This window comes from Sinocyclocheilus rhinocerous, unplaced genomic scaffold (genome assembly GCF_001515625.1).
Source record: "Sinocyclocheilus rhinocerous isolate Xijiao unplaced genomic scaffold, SAMN03320098_v1.1 scaffold132, whole genome shotgun sequence".
Lineage (NCBI taxonomy): Eukaryota > Metazoa > Chordata > Actinopteri > Cypriniformes > Cyprinidae > Sinocyclocheilus > Sinocyclocheilus rhinocerous.
In genome coordinates this window covers 369,185-388,573 of record NW_015627050.1, presented here as the reverse complement: position 1 = coordinate 388,573, position 19,389 = coordinate 369,185, and the positions used below count along the sequence as shown (strand labels likewise).

The window sequence follows — 19,389 nt, the reverse complement described above, 5'->3', positions numbered from 1 at the left end:
TTGTTTACTTCCTTATTCCCATTCCAACCTGCGCGCGCAGGAAAGAAGAACCGCGGCAGCCAATAGCAACTCGTCTTTCTTATGCAAATGACAGGATATCATTTTAAAGAGGGAAATAAATAAATGACCGTTTTTGCTCTATATATTAAAGAATATTAAATAATATTAAATATTAAATCGATTTTAAACAGTACATTAGTAAAATAAATTATAATTACAATTAATAAATTCAGAAGTCAAATGTCAGAAAAAACATGCAAAAAGTGAAATAAATGAATGATGATGACATGAATAAAAAAAAATAATTTAACATTTATTTTAAATTAATAATTAAAAGTAAAAATACAGTGCATATCAGCAAAATATCTACAAATGAACGAAAACCAATTAATAAATATGAATAATATGTATTTTTGACGGTTAAAAATACTTCAGAGATAAATGTAAGAAAAACAGAATAGACAAACAAATAAACTTTAAATGACTCAGAGTCAACCTGCTTTTTCGTGTATCTCAATACTAGATTAAACTGAATAATAATAATAATAACACATTTAAAAATAACTTATAAATGATAATGATACATAAACATTATTATAATTAATAAATTAAATGTAATTATTACTAAAAATACAATATAATTGAACAACCATGTAGGTTTTGCGTGTGTGTGTGTGTGTGTGTGTGTGTGTGGTGCGCAGGGGTGTCCTTAGGGGAGTGCAACTGGTGCGGTCGCACCGGGCCCCGCTGCGAACGGACCGAGTCAAACCCATCCCCGCCTCCCCCCTGTGACATTTATTTAACGATATTTTCCCCAAATAATATCACTAAATAATTTCATTATACATTCATAAACTTTCTGCTAAACTGGCTGTGGGTGTGTAGATGATGCTGTAAACTCTCATATTTTATGTTTTTAATACAGTGAGAATAGCACTATGACAATGTACTGGTATTTTTGTTTATTCTAATATTCTGTAATGGATCCATTGGATCCGATGCATTTTCTACAGGCCAAGACTACGGTGATTCGAATTTGTCATTGTGTTTTCTGAATTGTTGTTGTGATTTCTGAATTGTTATTTTGTTTTTTAGGCTTGCATTTGCGTTTGTAATTTGTTTTTGTTTTTTTCAGAATTGTGATTTATTTTGCACTTCTCGGCCACCGTACAAGACACTTCTCAGGCGCTAAACCCCATTCATCTGATCTGTTGTTTGTCAGCGTCTAAGCGGAGGATTCATTCCTTCCTCATTCTTTATGGTTTGTGCAACTGCTGACGTTGGCTGGCTTCCAAAGTAACCCTACAACTAAACAATGAAGGACCCTTAACATTCGCAGCACGTCTTGAGACTGCAGCTTTTAGGCAAGTGCTTCAATAGCTTAAATATTTAAAGTGACAACAAGGGAGGAGATGGGAGCCAAGGCATTCAAAGTCAGTGCAAGCAATCAGTCATGCTCGCATTAAAATTCTGCATGAAGCACGGCAAGGAGGAATACGTAAAACACAAAACAGAAGTGTTCACGGTTTTGATTTAAAGACACAAAAGCTCATGGACATAAGATCTTGCATGAATAAGCATTCTATGATGGACATGGTGCATGTAGCCAAAAAATAAACAAAAAGAAAAAGAGGGTGCATGTGTTCTTCATTTCTTTGTTTTAGGGGGAAAAAATGAAATGAAAATGAATTATTTACACTCTCTTGTCATTCAAAACACATGGTCTTCTGTTGAACACAAAAGAAGATGTTTTGAATGTTAATGCTGCTCTTTTCCATACAATGAAAATGGATGGGGACCAGCAGTCAAACACTTAAAGAACACCATCAATGTAACCTATAAAGAAAGTCTTACTGAAATGACATGACATCTAATTTATGTTCTCATGCAATGACAATACAGACACATAACCTTTGGAGAGTCGGAGGACTTTTCTTGTTCTGGTCATAGATTGAGGGCATGGATTATTGTGGAAAGAATTATGAAACAAATCATGCTGGTGGATCTTCGAGAGAAAGTAATGGACAGTTGAAGAAATACAAAGCGACATTCACAGCCACAGGCGGGAATGCCATTTCATATAGCCACATAAATCATTTATTTTCTTTGGCTGTGACATTCACTTTCATTACCAAAGCTGACCTTCAGGGACGTCAGTGATCAGTGCTGATGAATTATACTGTTCTCCACCGACTGTTCAAGCAGAAACAAATTGTGCTTAGAAACTTTCATATCAAACCAACACAAGAAGACCTAAGAGGCCCACAAAAAAGCACTTAAGTTTTAAAATGCACATGTATCAATGACGTGATGCTTCTTTTTTTTTTTTAGTTCAGATATATTGTTATTCAGAAATACATCAAAAATGCGATTGATACAGACAATGACTTGAATAACCCTCTTCTAAGAACATTCTGAATTAAAATTCACTTTGATCATCTTTGTCAGTCAAAGTAGGTTGTGTAACTGTTTGGAAGTCGCAAAAAGAAGAAATGTTTAAGTAGAAGTCTCAAATTCTTGAAATAAATGTTGTCATAATTAGGTTAAGTAGCAAATTTACTAAAAAGAAATATATATATATATATATATATATATATATTTAATATGTCTTTATACACACTGAAACATGTTTGAAAACATTTTTTTTGTTTGTTTAATGATTACATTGTATATACTCATCTTTTAAAAGTGAAATGAAAGTATTAGTAGGGGGAGAGTGGGGACAGTTGCAACACTTTTCGCATTTCCTTTAGTTTCTCAGAGACTATTTGTATTAGAAAGCCAACATTTTAATACAATAAAGCAACATCTGTCAGCTACTCACCCACACTAACATGTGTACATATGATAATATACATACAATTTATACTTCAATAGACAAAGTCAAATGTTGCAACAGAGCCCACAACAGGATGGTTGCAACAGTCCACAGGGGCAGTTGCAACATTCATTAAAATGTAATTAAACTCATTCTTAAATATCATTTTGAAATTACTTTATTTTATGTGTGCACAGATGTTTTGGTTAATTATTAAAATACATTTGAACTACAAAATATTAATGTAATCAAAATCAAGACACTGAAATTTAAGAATAGCCTACTTCTGTTAACTTCTGTGAAAGTTTACTGAACTGGGGCCAGTTGCATATGCTAAGACTGCGTCTAAAGAACTAGTTTGACTGACTAGCAGTTAACCAAATTGTAATCGGTCTTACTTTTCAAATTCAAATTAGACAAATCTACCATTTTAGGTAACTGACTTAATAAGTGTGTGTGTGTGTGTGTGTGTGTGTGTGTGTGTGTGATGACGTGTAAGAGGGTGAGAGTGAAGGAAATTAGTCCACCTTACTCTAACTGATTTTTAACCTATTTACTTAAATAAAAAGGAGAGATACCTAACTATTTAAAGGGTTCTTTATTAATCCATAGAATTACAATTATGTAATGTTATGGGAAGTTTTTACATCAATGTTGTGGTAAGGGACAGCATGCTGGGTTGTTGCAACCGTCTCTACACTGACAGCCGTGATAAAACTTGGTATAGGCTGCTAGCTTGACATCTTTGACACATAGCTATGCCTATTAGAAGCTAAGAAGACACTAATTAAAATGATATAACTTTATAATGCTTATATGATGCTTATAACTTAGTATGACAAAAACAAATTTGATCATTAGTTATTGTTTTATAAAACTCATTCGCTTTTACAGATGTTGTTCTGAATTAAGGTAAGTGCAGTTAATTTTGAGAAGGATATTTAGTCTGAAGGAAGACAAAAAAACGCAATTTAATGTTTGTTTGATTGGTTGAATAAACATATTTGCGAACGCAGCACAAACACCGCGAGAGCGTAACTAACGGGAGCAGAAATGTCCGGCTTGACGGCTCCGTTTTCAACTCCGCCCCCAACTGCAAGCGGCTACTCTCATTGACTGCCGTCTGTAGCCGTGCTTCAAGTCGAACGCACCTATCATCTTTCAGAGGCGCCAAGGTCATGTGACTGTTTTCAGCAGCCATGTATAAATGTTGACATATATTTGTAGTTTGAAGGAATTTGCATATAGGCCTATATAATTACAATATCATCAAATATTTATATATGTTGCATAACTCGTTAATTTTTTTATTTTTATTTTTTTCAAATAAGTTTCCATTGTGACAACTTCCTCCTTAAATGCCTTTGATTCTAACAAAAATACAGGAAGCCTTTTGGTCGGTCCAGTTTCATAATTTGTCAAACATTACACTGTATAATAATATAATAAAATCATTATTACCCCTCTCATTTTGGGCACAGTATATTTAGCCAGGCTCACCAGATGGATGATAGACAGACTCAAAGTCAGCACACCTGATTACAACAAAACATGACTTTTGTTTAATCATACATTTTATGGTTTGAATGTATACATCTAGGTTTTATTTGTAAGCACAAGGCATATTAATTTCCATGTTGCCGTGTCTGGTTTGTGTATAAATCTTTATATAAATTCCCCAAGCTTTGCTTAATCAGCTTTAAAGCGTTTTTCCAATATGATATCTGGCAACGCACCTTATATTTCTTTTCCTAAGGTTTTTGGAGCAGGAACTTCTTAGTTCTGTTTCAGTGAAAGAGATTTGGCCTGTATATAGCTCCTGCAGTTAGTGCATCACACCATATTGACAAAAAGATCATTCCTAAATGGCTTTTGTGAACTGAGGCGCCTAAACATCCGCAGGACACAACTGCTACACCGAAACAATTCACCCAATAGTAACTTGAAGGAACAGGCACTTTTCCATCCCATTACTTATTGCAGAAGGGTTAAGAATCAGTCGCATTGAGCTAAAGACATAAGTGGTTCATAGCCAGATATTGAGACATTTTTATGATAATATCTGTATTTTATCCGAATTGTGATTTGTAAGTGCCTCAAAATAATATATACTGAAAATGAACAACTTTCAATTGTGATCATCTCTCTGACTGCAAACGAAAACAAACATTCATTGCAACAATCTATCGCAATTCTCAAAATGAAACAGGAATCTATCCTTCTAATGAATCAGTCTGAACAGAACACAATGGCTAAATTCAGAAATGCATACTAGCACACTGCTCTTACTGTAGATACTCACTGTAGGTATAACAGTTGAAGAAGAACAGCAGGTTACTCGAGCAAACAACTGTTACTGTTTTATTTGGAAAGCAACGTTAAAATGCTAATTCATTAGGTTAATGAAACTTAAATCACTTTAGTTACTTATTGTATGTTTATGTTAACTTGTTGTAATGAACATCCACTGGAGGCAAGTTGAATGAGATCCCATGTGCAGTTTAATAAAATCCAAAAGTGAGCAGAAACACAATGAACAAGACTTGGCAAAAACATGAACAAACTCACCAAACAGTAGATTACACGAACAAAGCTAGACAAGAGACAATGGCATTGGCAACATGAGGGCTATATATATATATATATATCAAACCAAATGGGTCACATGACACAATCCAAACAATGAGAAACAAGACACATGTCTAAAACAACCAATCACAACATGACACATTGACTGAAGGACATAACAATGACAAGAACTAAGACAAGAAACTTAAACCCCAAAAACCAACATTACACTTGTAGTTAAAGATACATATCCATAACAGGGTTGCATAAAAAAGATAAACGAGTTGGGAAAAATAGCATTGGATTTTTGGTTGAGCAAGTTAGCATGTGAGGGTTGGTGCAAAAACAAAATCCTGTCAGAAACATTGCTTATAATCTGTATTTTTTTTCTTTTTAAGGTTGCAAGATCAGAAAAAAACTATGATGGCTAATGGCTGATATCAAAAGAGATACCTGAGAAGATGAAATGTCAGTCAAATGTCTTCACGTGTGACTGGCAGGCTACTAAAGCGTGTTTGTGTTGAAACCACAAACATATTAAAAGTCATGGATGGTTATCATCTGCACAGCATGTCCGCTACTCAATCTTAACCTCATAACTTGCACTTAGGGACTCTCACATCATGACCAACGTGCTTCCAGCAGAAGATAACATAAGTTTAACCATTTTTCCTGAGAACTGTCCCAACTGCACTGCCATACCTGCGTTTGACATAGACATCACTAAGACACTGGCTCTGGGCCTGGTGCTGATGCTCTTTATAATATTCGGTGTGATGGGCAACATCCTAGTCATCCTCTCCGTGGTGTGCCATCGCCATCTCCGTTCTGTGACGCATTATTTTATTGCCAATCTAGCCGTTGCAGACCTACTTCTGAGCTCCATGGTGCTCCCGTTTTCCGCCGCATCTGAAGCCTTGGGCCGTTGGGTGTTCGGCCATCATTTATGTAATGCCTGGACTGCACTTGACGTGCTATGCTGCACGGCATCCATCCTCAGTCTCTGCGTGATCTCTGTGGATCGCTTCATGGCCGTCAGTTACCCGCTGCGGTACCCTTCCATGGCTACAGGTCGAAGGGCACTGGCGGCAGTGGTGGCTCTATGGGCTCTTTCGGCTGCCATCTCTGTCGGCCCGCTGTTCGGATGGAGGGAGCCCATGCCGGAGGACGAGTCGGTGTGCAGAGTGAATGAAGAGCCGGGATATGCCATCTTCTCCGCTGCATGCTCCTTCTACGTGCCGTTGACGGTGATTTTGGTAATGTACTGCAGAGTGTATGTGGTGGCCCGGCAAAAGACTCGTTCCATGAGGAAGGGCTGGCAGACGAATGGGTTAAATGAGCACGGAGTGACCCTGCGGATCCACTGTCACAACGCCCAGCATGCCGCTGGGAAGGAGAAAGCAGTACACTCGAAGAACTCGCGCTTCGCCTTCATGCGTCTGCTTAAGTTCTCCCAGGAAAAGAAGGCGGCCAAGACTCTGGGGATTGTGGTGGGATGTTTTGTGCTCTGCTGGCTGCCTTTTTTCCTGGTGCTGCCCATAAGTGAGTATAAACTAAACGTTTTTGTGAACACAGCAAAGCCCATCCAAAAAAACAAAACAAACAAACAATAAAATACAATTTGAATTCAGATGATATTTTTTTTATATTCTTTTATAAATGTACAATATTAATTTCACACCACAGTTGCACCACATAACATTTTCCAACCTGAACAAACATGTTTTTGTCATAAAAGAATCAATTATCTAATATTATTCAGTGACTTTTTGTTTTGTTTTGCTTTTTGTTTTATATTGTGTGTGTTGTGTTGTTTTTGTTTAGGCCTATTTTTGTTTTTGTTTGTTTGTTTTTGGTCACACTACACAACTTGTATTACTTTAAACAAAAGTAAATATTACTTTTGTTTTTAGTAGAAAAATTATAGAATATAATGGCAAATTATTTAAGGTTTGAATGTGAAAGTGCGAATGAGTTTTGAGAGCTACTGGTTAGTAGCTTGTGTTGTGTTGTTTGTTTTGCTTTTGTTTGTTTTGTTTTTCTACATTTTGGTCACACACACACAATTTTTATTACATTTTTTAAATTATTTTTTTTATATTAGTTTTGTTTTTCTTTAAAATGATGATAAAATATTTAAGAGCTACTGCAGAGGGGAGCTTATTGTAAATATAAACAGCCACAAATGAGATTTGAATAGCTTCAATTTCGGTCTGTTCCTCATACAAATCTATTGTACGCCTTCAGCAGAAATATAGTGCATGAGTGTCATTTTGGCTGTTTCCTCCTTATTCATTTTCATTTCTCAGAAAACATCCAGAAGAAAGTAAGTTGGATTTGTAACGACATGAGGGTGAGTAAACGATGACCAAATTTTGTTGAACCTTTAAGAACATACTGCTCTAAATATTTCGTTAAATTAAATGAGGTATGTGAGCGTATTTAATAGACACACTCTGTTTTCAAGCGAAACACATTACATTTATTTTCTGATGTTTATTCTCACCCATGTTTCCAAACGACTCGATGTTCTCGCACAATATGCCTCTGTGCGTAAACAACGTTGACATAATCCTTGCTGGGCCTTTTAGATTGCATTTAAATGAGCTTGTTTACAACAAAAGAATGAATTATGAAAGAAAGAGAAAGTATTGCAGTCTGTTTCAACCTAGAACAGAGGCTTTTAACAGCAGCCCTAGTTCAGAAAACCATCTTTTCTATGGATTCCACATGTGTTTGCAGGCAAATCATTTGAACTTTGATGGAAATGCAGCTTATTTATCGACCTGTGTGTTTAGTAATTGGACAGCTAAGATGCAATGAGTCAGTCATTTGTGCATCCAATTCAAAGCTTTCAAAATACTGGAAGGAAATGCGCACATCAAAGCAAAGCCTTTGAAAATATGAAACATCCAAAACCATTTGACCCTCCGTCTTGGGGTGACCTTATGAATGATGGAGGTCTCTTGCTCCATATAGTAATTTTGTCATTTCATTCTTTCCGTGTCTCCAAAGGCTCCATCTTCCCATCCCATAGACCCCCGGACACTGTCTTCAAAATTACTTTCTGGCTTGGCTACTTAAATAGCTGCCTCAACCCCATCATCTACCCGTGCTTCAGTCAAGAGTTCAAGAAGGCCTTCCAGAACGTTCTCCGTGGCCACTGCCTCAGCAGAACACACAGGATCTGGAGCCCTCCGGCCTCTGCTCGGGACCCTATGCATGGCCCCAAATCTCCACAGGGTTTCCCATCTACATCTACTGACTCCTGGGGGCCTACTAATGCATCGCCTACCGCAAATAAGAACTCATTTACTGCACATAGCAACAGTGCCCTGAATGCACCTGAAACATCTCTGACAATGAAAGTTCATCAGGTTTCCATATGCAAGATGGACGGTGAGGCTGTATGAAATGTTTTTGAAAGAATAAAAGATAACTTTTCAAAGGAGTTTACAAAGACAAGGTTGTGAGCCTGGAACACGAATGACCAGAGATCTGGCTAATTCTCGTATACAGGAGCACCACCTTGTGGCAACATCTATAATATGCATCTGCACTTTTGTGAAGTTTAACTGTGAGGATTCATACTTTGGAATGTAAAAAAAAAAAAAACACTTGGTAATGAAATGATTGTGGACAAAACCATTTGAAACAATTTTTTTTTTGTAAGGTCTTCAAAACTTGTGCAAATACAAATACACTCCAAGAAAAGTCCAATATACTGGCCATGTGCTCCCAGAACACAGTCATCTGGTGGCCCTCCTGGGCACACCCGCTGCAGACTGCGACAGTGGTATGAAGGTTGAAGTATGAAGATTTTTTACATGTTTGTCCCATATTTTGAATTACGCGCTGCATTGTATTGTTTTTTAGAGTTGAAGGAAATGTCTGTAAACTGAACAGAAATTGTACTGGTAATTTTCTGCCGAGACGATATTAATTTTTCTACATTTTTTTTTCTTAGAGTGTACAATGGGGTCCAAAAGCTGTGGAAACACTTGTTTTGTAATATTTTTCATATAATCTTAGAAAATAGTCAATTTAAACCTCAAAATAGACGTTAGATTTAAATATATGTATGTGTATGTATAGTTCAAATATCATAAATCTCATGATGATGATCAAATTTGATGATATAATGATAACAGACTACTAAAGGATTCAGTATGTGTTAGTGAGATGCATTAGTCTACTTAATTCTGGTTTCCTGATTCAAAATTATTTTTATGTAAATTGTACAAATGGCTGAAGTTTAAGAACACAGAAGAGAAAATGTCTCTTTTTTCCCCCTTTTATTAATTTTCCTTTTTTCCCCATCACCATCCAAGGGATTTGACACTTTTAAAAGCAAGCAAACATCCTCAAACAGCACAGCCAACAGAATAAACACCAGCACACAACATGTTCACTTCTGGATTGGGGAAAGAGAGGGTTTGGGATTATAAATCATTGGCAATCTCAGATTGAATGACCTTTTCAGTGCATCTGCATTTTAGATTACATACCACACGTAGAAGAACATAGCAAGCGTACATAGCAAAGTATGTGTGTGTGTGTAGTATTAGTGCCAACAGCTGCTCTGGGATCAGAGGAAATGCTTAAGGCATGTTTCATTTGAACTCTTGCATAATGTCTCGATAAGGAAAAGACAAGGAAATCTCACATGCCTTATGCCATATATTCACACCAACTTCAATTAAATGAAATATCTGAACATGTTTGTCTTGTTTTAGACCTATTTAAAATAAAAAGTAATCATATTTATTTTAGAAGCAAGATTGTGGAGAAATGCAAATACATATAAAACAAAATGTTAAATAAAATGTGGATGTTGATTTCTCTGAATATATCTTGAATGACATGTATACCTTAACCATTTAATTCTGATTACCTTCTCAATAAGTTGGGTAGGCTACTGTATATGGTTTGTATTACACTGTAATTACAATTCAGTTGAAATGATCCAGCCATTCAATGTTGTTTTAATAGCACCAGCCCCAGAAGGGTTGCTAAGGGCATGCTTCTGATGTGTAATGTGTTGCCATGACAAATAAAAGAGCCAGATCCTGTTGACTAGCAGAGACAGTCGTCATAGGAACAGTGGAAAAGCAACGAGGTCAGCAAGAAACAAAAAAAGAAACAAGAAGAAAGAAAACAATCATAACAGTCATGAGGTGATAGACTCTACAGGGCCTGCAGCGGCCGGCCGTTATTAACACATTAGTCCGTGCGAACAGACCACTTGAATTATTATAACCTCGCGTCACCCTCCGTTCCAACAGCGCGCGCAGTCTGTTTCTCCTGCTGATCGCTGTAGTTTCCTGCATGTTAGTAAAATATGATATGGGAGAAAAAACTGTATTTAAATACTTTTGTGTTCACTCGCAAAACTTTAGCGCGCTTTTGGAAAAGTATTGCATTTCCAGAGAAATTGTTCATTCGCTCGCGCAAAAGTATAGCGTTCTACCAAAAAAAACAAACAAACAAAAAGTTTGCGTCCACTCGTAGAACTTTATAGCTTGCAGAAGTATTTGAATATAGTTTTCCCTCCCGCCGCATGTTGTTAACATTATATTGTTTTGCGAGTGAACGCCATGTTTCTCAGGAGAACGCAAAGTTTTGCAAGCGAACGCAAAATTTCTCGAAGGAACGCAAACGTTTTTGCAAGAGAACTCGAAAGCAATGAGACAGGCCTGTTACAGGCCTGTAGTTCTTCCTCCCATTTCATTTTACTAAACTTCAACATGACTAAAGTTTGTACGAGTGAACGCAAAGTTTCTCAGAAGAAAACGTTCGAAAACTTTCTCTGGGGAACGCAAAAAACGAACAAAAGAGAGAGAGAGAGAGAAAGAAAGAGAGAACTTGAAAGCTTTCTCCTCCAACCTTACTAAACTTTAACATCACTAACGTTTTGCAAGCGAACTCGAAAGCACTGACATCCCCAACAGTTTCAGTAGCATATATACAATAACAAGCAGCACTGAATATGTCAGTTTAAACCCTGTCAGCGTTGGAATGAATCGCTTGTTTGTGTGTGTGTGTGTGTGTGTGTTGTTGTTGTTTCTCTGTGTTGAGTCGCAGAGGAAAAGGCAAGCAATGGATGATGTTACAGGCCAAGATTTTGCCGATGTTCAAGAGGGAAAAGAAAACAGCTGGAGGACGGATTTACTAAATGAAAAACAGACTACAAAAAAGTCCTGCCGTTGCTAATCCATAGTGAGATTTAAGCAAGGCACAGTGAAACCAGTTAAAGCCTTTTTATTACTATTTTAACTTACTATGCCTTCTTTGCCTGAGATGAACGCTTTAGCACAGTTCACAAAATGTGGATTATCGTTTCTTTAAGAGTTTTGTTGCGATATCTACATGCTGTACTCTAAATGTTGGCAGATTTAAAACGTCTTTCTCCTAACTGCAAACCAACCAAAAATATTGATGACTCATCTTGTACTACACAGATTTTTATCCAATCAGATGCTCTCTACAGTGACAGTGTCCCTCCCTCAATTCCACAACCGACTAGCATTAGCAAATACCATAATAAATGACTGACATAGCCTGCCTAAAGCCTGGTTCTTTTAAAAGAGCTGATCCCAGTGTGTCCCGTCCAAACTTCTTGTTTCAAAAGGAAATGTGTCAAACACAGGAGAAGAAACCGGACACTGTGCTAGCTGTATTAGCTCAACTTAGAGTACTAGCTGCTCAATGCATTGCCCTTTGGGTTTTTATGGCATGTTTTTCAGGTTTCCAGACCAACTTGGAAGAAAAACAAACAGATTAACAATTTCTCATTCATTCGTTGATAAAATACAATAACACCACGAAAACATGGAGCTGCCACAGGCACAGTTGTTGAAAATCACCTTTAACCTTTAACTTTTATTTATATGATATTATTACAGGATGCAGCATATTACCACGGCACTAAAATGGATGTCGACATTAAAAATGGCGCTGTGATAACTCATACTTTAAAAAGCACTATGACGAGTTAAGAGAAAAATCTGGCACCTTTGAATCGGTTAACCGGCTATTTTACATTTAACAGCCTGAGTTGTTTTCGAACAAAAAACATGAACAAGCTCTTGTAGAAGTACTCAACGTGATCAGTACATCTCAGGCACAGCTTGGAGTTAAAGATACAAAAAAGACACATTAGCGTAAGGTTTGCGATATCACATTTGTTGACATAGAAAGTAGCGACACAGTCACTCAATACCATAAAATCTCATGACTCACATGGCACATTCGTTTTGCGCCGCGACCAAACAGAACCATATATCTGGGGGTTACTCTTAGTCCAAAGTATACTTAGTACGCGTGGAGCCCAATTTTTGTAATCGCATTCATTTAGCTCACACATGCACATTCACACTAATTAATTTGTCCACAAGGGGACAACATGTGTAGTTTTTAGTTAATTGTAGTCCGCATGTATCGAGTTTGCGCACGCTATCAAATGAAATATACTTTGAAAGGCAACATGTTCGGCTGTAAACATATGCCAAGTGTTCGCGTCATCACTTAAGTATACTTCGGGCTTTAGTGCATTTGGAAATTGCTACCAATTTCACATATTGCACAGCATTTTCTTAAGCTAACTATGGAAACTAAAAAGAAATTGTGACTTTTTTCTGCCAATTCTGAGAAAAAAAGTCTTGCAAGAATTGCAAGATATAACTAAACTCAAAATTCTGACTTTCTTGCAATTCCGAGTTTACATCTCGCAATCGAGTTTATATATCGCAATTCTGATTTTTTTTCCCCCCCAAAAAAATTCTGATTTACATCTCACAATTCTGTTTTTTTTCTGTATGGAATAAAAAAAGTAATTGCAACTTTATTTTTTTTATTCTCAGAATTATCTGAAAAAAAGAATTGTAAGATACGAACTCAGAGTTGCGAGAAAAAAGTTCGAATTATGAGATGAAAAGTCGCAGTTACCTTTTTATTTTTTTTATCCCGTGACGGAATCAACCTTCCATAGATAACACCTTTTAAGTTCTCAATAGTCCTCACAGTAGCTAAACAGCCCACTATTTTTCATGGCCAAATACAACCTTGACTTTATCCTCTTCTTAGCCTTTGGGTATTAAAGCAGCATGTGCGAAAAAAAAGAGTTTGAGGCTAGAACAAGGAAGGTTTCCAGCTAGAATCATTTGTGGTCCTCTCTTATTTTCTCCAACATTGCTAAGCTGCTTGTTTTTACATGCGGTTTCTTCTTCAGTAACATTAACAGTGTTAATTACACATCTCTGGTTGTGAAACAACACATGGTTTTTAATCAGCAACCACTGGAAAAGCTTTCTTTTATTGACTGGTACAGAAATGATCGCATTGAATGCCACGGAAAGGGCACGGGCGGAATACGGTCAGGTGTTCACAATGATGTAAACGGCTTGTTTGAGTAAAAACAAAAAAACTTAGTAAAAGATTCCCAAAAATAAAGACATTCCTAATGTAGTAGACTTAAAAGTCTTAATAGACTTTTAGCCACAAACAATGACACAAGAAACCCAGTACTCTAACCACTGCCTTGTTAATAAGTAACAATGACAAACAGCTTCTCTAATACACACACTTGATCCCTCTGATTTCAAAAAGCAAATAAAGTTAAATACAAAAATAATAACATGACTCGTGGTGGGTCGAAAGTACAGTATAAAAATCATACAATCAGAAGTGCTCAAATGTGGATGTTACATTTTTTCCTTCTCTCTTCACATGAGGCAAATGCTTTTTTTCTCTAGATGTCTCCTTTAGGAAGTGGTGTAAGGTTGGGAAAAGAAAAACAAGGGAATCGGGATGGAGCTCAGGGGTTGGGAGACTAGGGAGTGGAGAATCATAGGCCCTGTTCTTGATGTGACATGGTGGTCTCAGCAAACACCTCCGTTATAGACACCCCTCCCCCCCAACCCCCTATTCTCCTGTCAGGCTGAGGGAGATCATCTAGCCCAGGCTGGTGATGTTGGTCCTGCCACCAGGGGGCGCAACAATGCGCTGGGTGTTGCGGCGGGGGATGTTGTCGTCAATCTGAGCACCTGAAATAAGATAAATCAAAAGGAAATCAAATATTTAAACATGATGAACATTCCTGTGAAAGTGTTCAAAACGCTTCACAATACATTAATGTGAATAGGGCTGGGTTAGGGTTAGGGTAAAACCAAATTGGTTTTATTTTTCAGCTTGTTGATGTTAATACACTCAAAGACTCATCTCCTGAGCCACTGCACAAAGGAACAAAATGTAACCAATACAATAAGTCAGTGCAAATATTAATAAAGCTCAAATAGTCTTCAGTTTACACATCTGTTATAGGCTAAATTTACACTAGTGTGTGTTCGTTTTAAAACGCATAGCTCAGACAGACTCATCATTTCTATTCATTTTCCACTGATTTACTGATGAGCATTAGCAGCTTCCAGCACTGTTTGTCTGTGTTCTCTCTTCCATGATCGCTGCTCTGACTCAGAGGAAATAACTAGTGCTGCAGATTTATTGGCTCGCTGACGTTGATGAGATTAACCCCTTAGTTATTTAAAAATTTGGTACCGAACGACGAGACGTTTTTCGATACTCGATGGTATCGAGGCAATTCGGTCAGTCGGTGCCTAAAAAGTATCGAACTCGATACCCAGCCCTACATGTGAATGATATAAAAACAACAAATCTCTCACTAATATTACATTTCTGGCTAGTACTAAGCAAATAAAACTTATATTTTTTTATTGAATAATATTTAATTTATATATAAATATATATGTATTTTTTTTAATCTCTAATATCAGCCTATATGGTAATGAAATATCATGCATCTCTATTGATTTTTAGTTTATATTCTAAACTGCTCACCGGAGAGGCTGAAGCCAGACTGGTGCAGGTTGCGGACCGGTTGATCGGGCTGCTTGGCAGGAGAGGTTTTGGCAGAGGAAGCAGGGGTCATAGCTTTGGGCGTCACTGAGACTTCACAGACCGGCCCGTCGTAGAGACCCCGTGGGACGCCCCTCAGTTCAGCCAGCTACAAAACAACAGTGATAATATTAATAAAACAGCTAATCTGATAACCTCAAACATTTAGGAAACTACAAACAGTACGTTTTAATGCAGAAAGAAAACACTTAATAGGCATTAATTGACAATTATATTAAAAGGCATGAAAATTGAATTTATGAATAAGTATATTTACAGAATAAATGGGTAATCTATTTATTTATTTTTGGATAACAAACACACACACACACACACACACACCTATATATATATATATATATATATATATGCACTGTATATATATAATCAGTATTCTATGAAAAAAAATGAAAATAATAATAATAAAAAATTATAATCTATAATAAAACTAATAACATTCTATATAAAAACAAATTATAATATTCAAAGATCTTACAATAATAATAAACAATAATAAGATGAGAAACGCGATAGGCATGAATTGACATTTATATTAATAAGTAATGAGCATGAAAACAAAAAAATATAGTATTATAGAATATTTTTAGAATAATAGTCTATAAAAATAAACATCAATATTCAATAATAATAATAATGATAAACAAAAATAAAAGTAATATTCTATAAAAAAAATCTATAAAATAACAAATGGTAATATTTTGTGATTATTTTATTTATAAAATCTAAAAACAACAACTATAATAAACTAAAATAAACAGAAAATGTATATGTATATCTATATTTTAAACCAGTATTGCATAGAACAAAAATATAAATAATAATAATAGTAGTATTCTATAAAAATTATATTGTAATATTCAAAAACATTTGATAATAATACTAGTAATAATAATCAATATCACAATATGGTCACTAATCGATTGTGTATCCATAAACTTCAGATTAGAAAACCTGATCAAATAAAGGAAGTTGAATGCATAACTCACCCTGCTGCGAGCCTTTATCCTCTTGTAGACATAGTCAGGGAAGGGCTTGCGGGTCACGTAGCGGCCGGATCCCTCAGTGGTGTGGAGGTTCCCATCCTCCAGCACAATCTTTCCCTGGCTGATGACCACCAGAGGCGACCCACGCACCTCAGTGCCCTCGAAGATGTTGTACTCCACCGCCTGGAAAACAAGAAGCAACAACATGACACTAACAACACACAGAACAAGAACCTAATGTCGATTTACAAACATTTCCAATGTATAACATTTTATAAGCTTTCGATGGTTATGAAGCAAGAAATCATTGCACAAACAATCCAGATCCCTTCCACATAATGAAGCATGATATTCTGGTGGAAATGGAGGTGATGTCCCGTTGGAAATCATTATTGATCCTTTCAGACAGCTATTTAAACACTATGTTGAGGACAAGTTGTCAGAACCCAGACCAGTTTAGAAATACAGTACAAACAAGGAATGTTGGAAATGAGAGGGAGTGAATGAGGGAGGAAGTATATTAAAGTTTACAGGGTGTGTGTGTGTGCTGGCAAAAGTGTGACCACCCTTCTAAATGCTACTGGCGCTTTGCTAAAAGCAATACAGTACGTCCCACAAGACCTAAAAACAGCATGAGGTTATTCAGTGAGTCTGATAATCAACACACACACATGCTCACACACCTACTGATTAGCCACAGTTCTGAATGTAAAACAACTGTTTTCTTAACTTCTTTACTTGAGAACCGGAATTGTGTTGTAAATATTAAGACATAAAAGTTTCTTAAGCTCACAAAGACTGCATGTATTTGATAAAAAAATACAGTAAAAAAAGCAATATTGTGAAATATTATTGCAATTTAAAATAACTATTTTCTAATTCAATATATTTAAAAATGTAATTTATTCCTTGATGCAAAGCAATTTTTCGTTAATTTTCATGAATTTTCTTCAGTGTCACATGATCCTTCAGAAATCATTCTAATATGCTGATTTGCTGCTCAAGAAACATTTATTAGTATTATAATCAGTGTTGAAAACAGTTTTTTTCTGCTTAATATTTTCGTGGACACTGATACATTCTTTTGTAACAATGTAAAAATCCTTACTGTCACTTTTGATCCATTTAATGAATCCTTGCTTAAAAGTAAAAGTCTCTTTTAAAAAACTTTTAGTGATTATATCTCACATATTTTCTGTTTTATTCATTGCAAACCCACTTTTCTTGTCTAAAGCATAATTCTTACAGTATTTAGTGAGGTTTACACTTAAGGGGAAAAATATTTGCATATGGGATAAAAACAAGCCCATATATATATATATATATATTTTTTTTAAGTCCAGATATATTTTTAGAAACAAGTGTATTCTATATTATTCATTATTATTACATTACTTATTGAAATAGATTAAAAAGAAATATATTAAACTATGAATTAAATATATGAATAAATGATTAATTCTACTATTAATTATAAATGTAAATAATACCTATAATTTATATACAAATATCTTAATATTTATATTATATTAATACATTATTTACAATATTTATCTTACACACTTTTGCTTCTAAAATAAATCTCGGATGTTTAGATATGAAGTTAAACAAAATCCACCAAACAAAAGAACACAACCCGTGAAAGCCAGTGTGTTGTAAGCTCAAGAACACAAATAGAAGACATTAAAAAAGATCCTCATGGCGTTGTGCGCACTGTTACTCCTCCAGACCAGAAGGGAGACGTTAATTACCCAGCAGAGCTGAGAATGACATCACTCGCATGAGTAACATACCCACACCCAACATTCGGTCAGAACAACCAGTGTTCACTGGTCACGACTGCAAACTACTTCCACAAGAACACAACTTCACTCAATAATTAACTACACTGAGGGACGTTAATGTGATGGCATGAAAACATAAACACAATCAATAACCTGCACCAGTTAATCATTCACACTAGGACCAGGACCACGTGTTAGGAAAGTAACCAGGGTCCATTGTAAACACACGTGACATTGCTGACAGCAGATCTCACCAGATTGTGGCTCTTCGCTGAGATGATCTTCGTGAGTTCAGGGTCCCACAGAACCAGATCGGCGTCTGAACCCACTGCGATGCGGCCCTTGCGCGGGTACAAGTTGAAGATCTTAGCGGCGTTGGTACTGGTGACGGCCACAAACTGATTTTCGTCCATTTTTCCAGTTACCTACGAACGAGGGGGACCACAGGGAGAGATGACAGTTTGTCTCGGTTGTGTTTGTGTTCACTTGAGTGTGCTTGTCTGCTCAGCTGGGACTATTTAGGCTCACATGACCACTGACTGATTTTGTTTATATGACTGATGGAAGTGTAGATGCTGCAATGTGGTAGCTTGTGATTAAATGTCTCCCCTTATTATTTGCAGACTAGTATTTCTGCCTCACCACACATTTGTCCCAGATGATGGACATCCTTTCCTCAGTGCCATTGGTTCCTTCAGGGATGAGGGTAAAGTCGTCTTTACCCACAGCTCTCTGGGCGGTGTTAAAGGTGCAGTGAGCGCTTCCTGTTACCTGCAGATCCCCACTGAAGCATGAAGTGAATGAGGAGACAATTTTCAATTTTTCCACTTAGCGAACCCTTTTTCACAATTGTGTCCTGTTTAAATGAAACATTTCAGAGCAAACATGGTCCCAAAAATCCCACTTTTTAAATTCACACTGTTTTTGGCCCTAAAAGTGCTTCAGATTTTATTATTATTATTATTTTTATTTTTATTATTATTATTATTGTTGTTGTTGTTGTAAATAATAATGTGTATTTATTAAAATGATTTAATATTATATTTTGGATATTCCACTGCATATCTGGATATTGTTGTTATTATTAGTAGTAGTAGTAGAAGTAGAAGTAGTGGTAGTAGTAATATCATAATTATTTGCACTATTAAATTGATAACAATAAAATTAAATACTAAAAAATATTATGATATAATAATTATTAATATAATAAATAATAATAATAATAATTATGATTGTTGTTGTCTTTCAATTAATACTACTACTACTACTACTACTACTACTACTAATAATAATAATAATAAAA

General features: G+C 36.0%; 2 protein-coding genes across 2 annotated transcripts in view; one reads left to right on the top strand and one right to left on the bottom strand.

The window, feature by feature from the left end:
• Positions 1 to 5,921: 5,921 nt before the first annotated feature.
• On the top strand, positions 5,922 to 8,799 carry LOC107720731 (alpha-1A adrenergic receptor-like). The gene is made up of 2 exons (XM_016528553.1): positions 5,922 to 6,928; positions 8,402 to 8,799. Exons 1-2 carry the CDS (start codon positions 6,010 to 6,012, stop codon positions 8,797 to 8,799), a joined length of 1,317 nt encoding a protein of 438 aa, XP_016384039.1. The 5' UTR covers positions 5,922 to 6,009.
• Positions 8,800 to 13,340: 4,541 nt separating this feature from the next.
• LOC107720723 (dihydropyrimidinase-related protein 2-like) overlaps positions 13,341 to 19,389 on the bottom strand; it is a 28,006-nt gene continuing 21,957 nt past the window's right edge. The window contains exons 10-14 of the mRNA XM_016528545.1: positions 18,729 to 18,870; positions 18,341 to 18,511; positions 16,306 to 16,485; positions 15,242 to 15,407; positions 13,341 to 14,430 (exon numbers count right to left, since the gene is read on the bottom strand). Of these exons, the coding sequence (XP_016384031.1) occupies positions 14,339 to 14,430; positions 15,242 to 15,407; positions 16,306 to 16,485; positions 18,341 to 18,511; positions 18,729 to 18,870 (751 nt within the window). The 3' untranslated portion in view covers positions 13,341 to 14,338. The remainder of the gene's footprint in view (positions 14,431 to 15,241; positions 15,408 to 16,305; positions 16,486 to 18,340; positions 18,512 to 18,728; positions 18,871 to 19,389) is intronic.

What these genes read in the sequence shown, in the direction of transcription:
- LOC107720731 (XM_016528553.1), top strand. Translation starts at nt 6,010, where the DNA reads ATGACCAACGTGCTTCCAGCAGAAGATAACATAAGTTTAACCATTTTT. An exon ending in TTTCCTGGTGCTGCCCATAA is followed by an intron (nt 6,929 to 8,401) that starts GTGAGTATAAAC and finishes GTGTCTCCAAAG; the next exon opens with GCTCCATCTTCCCATCCCAT.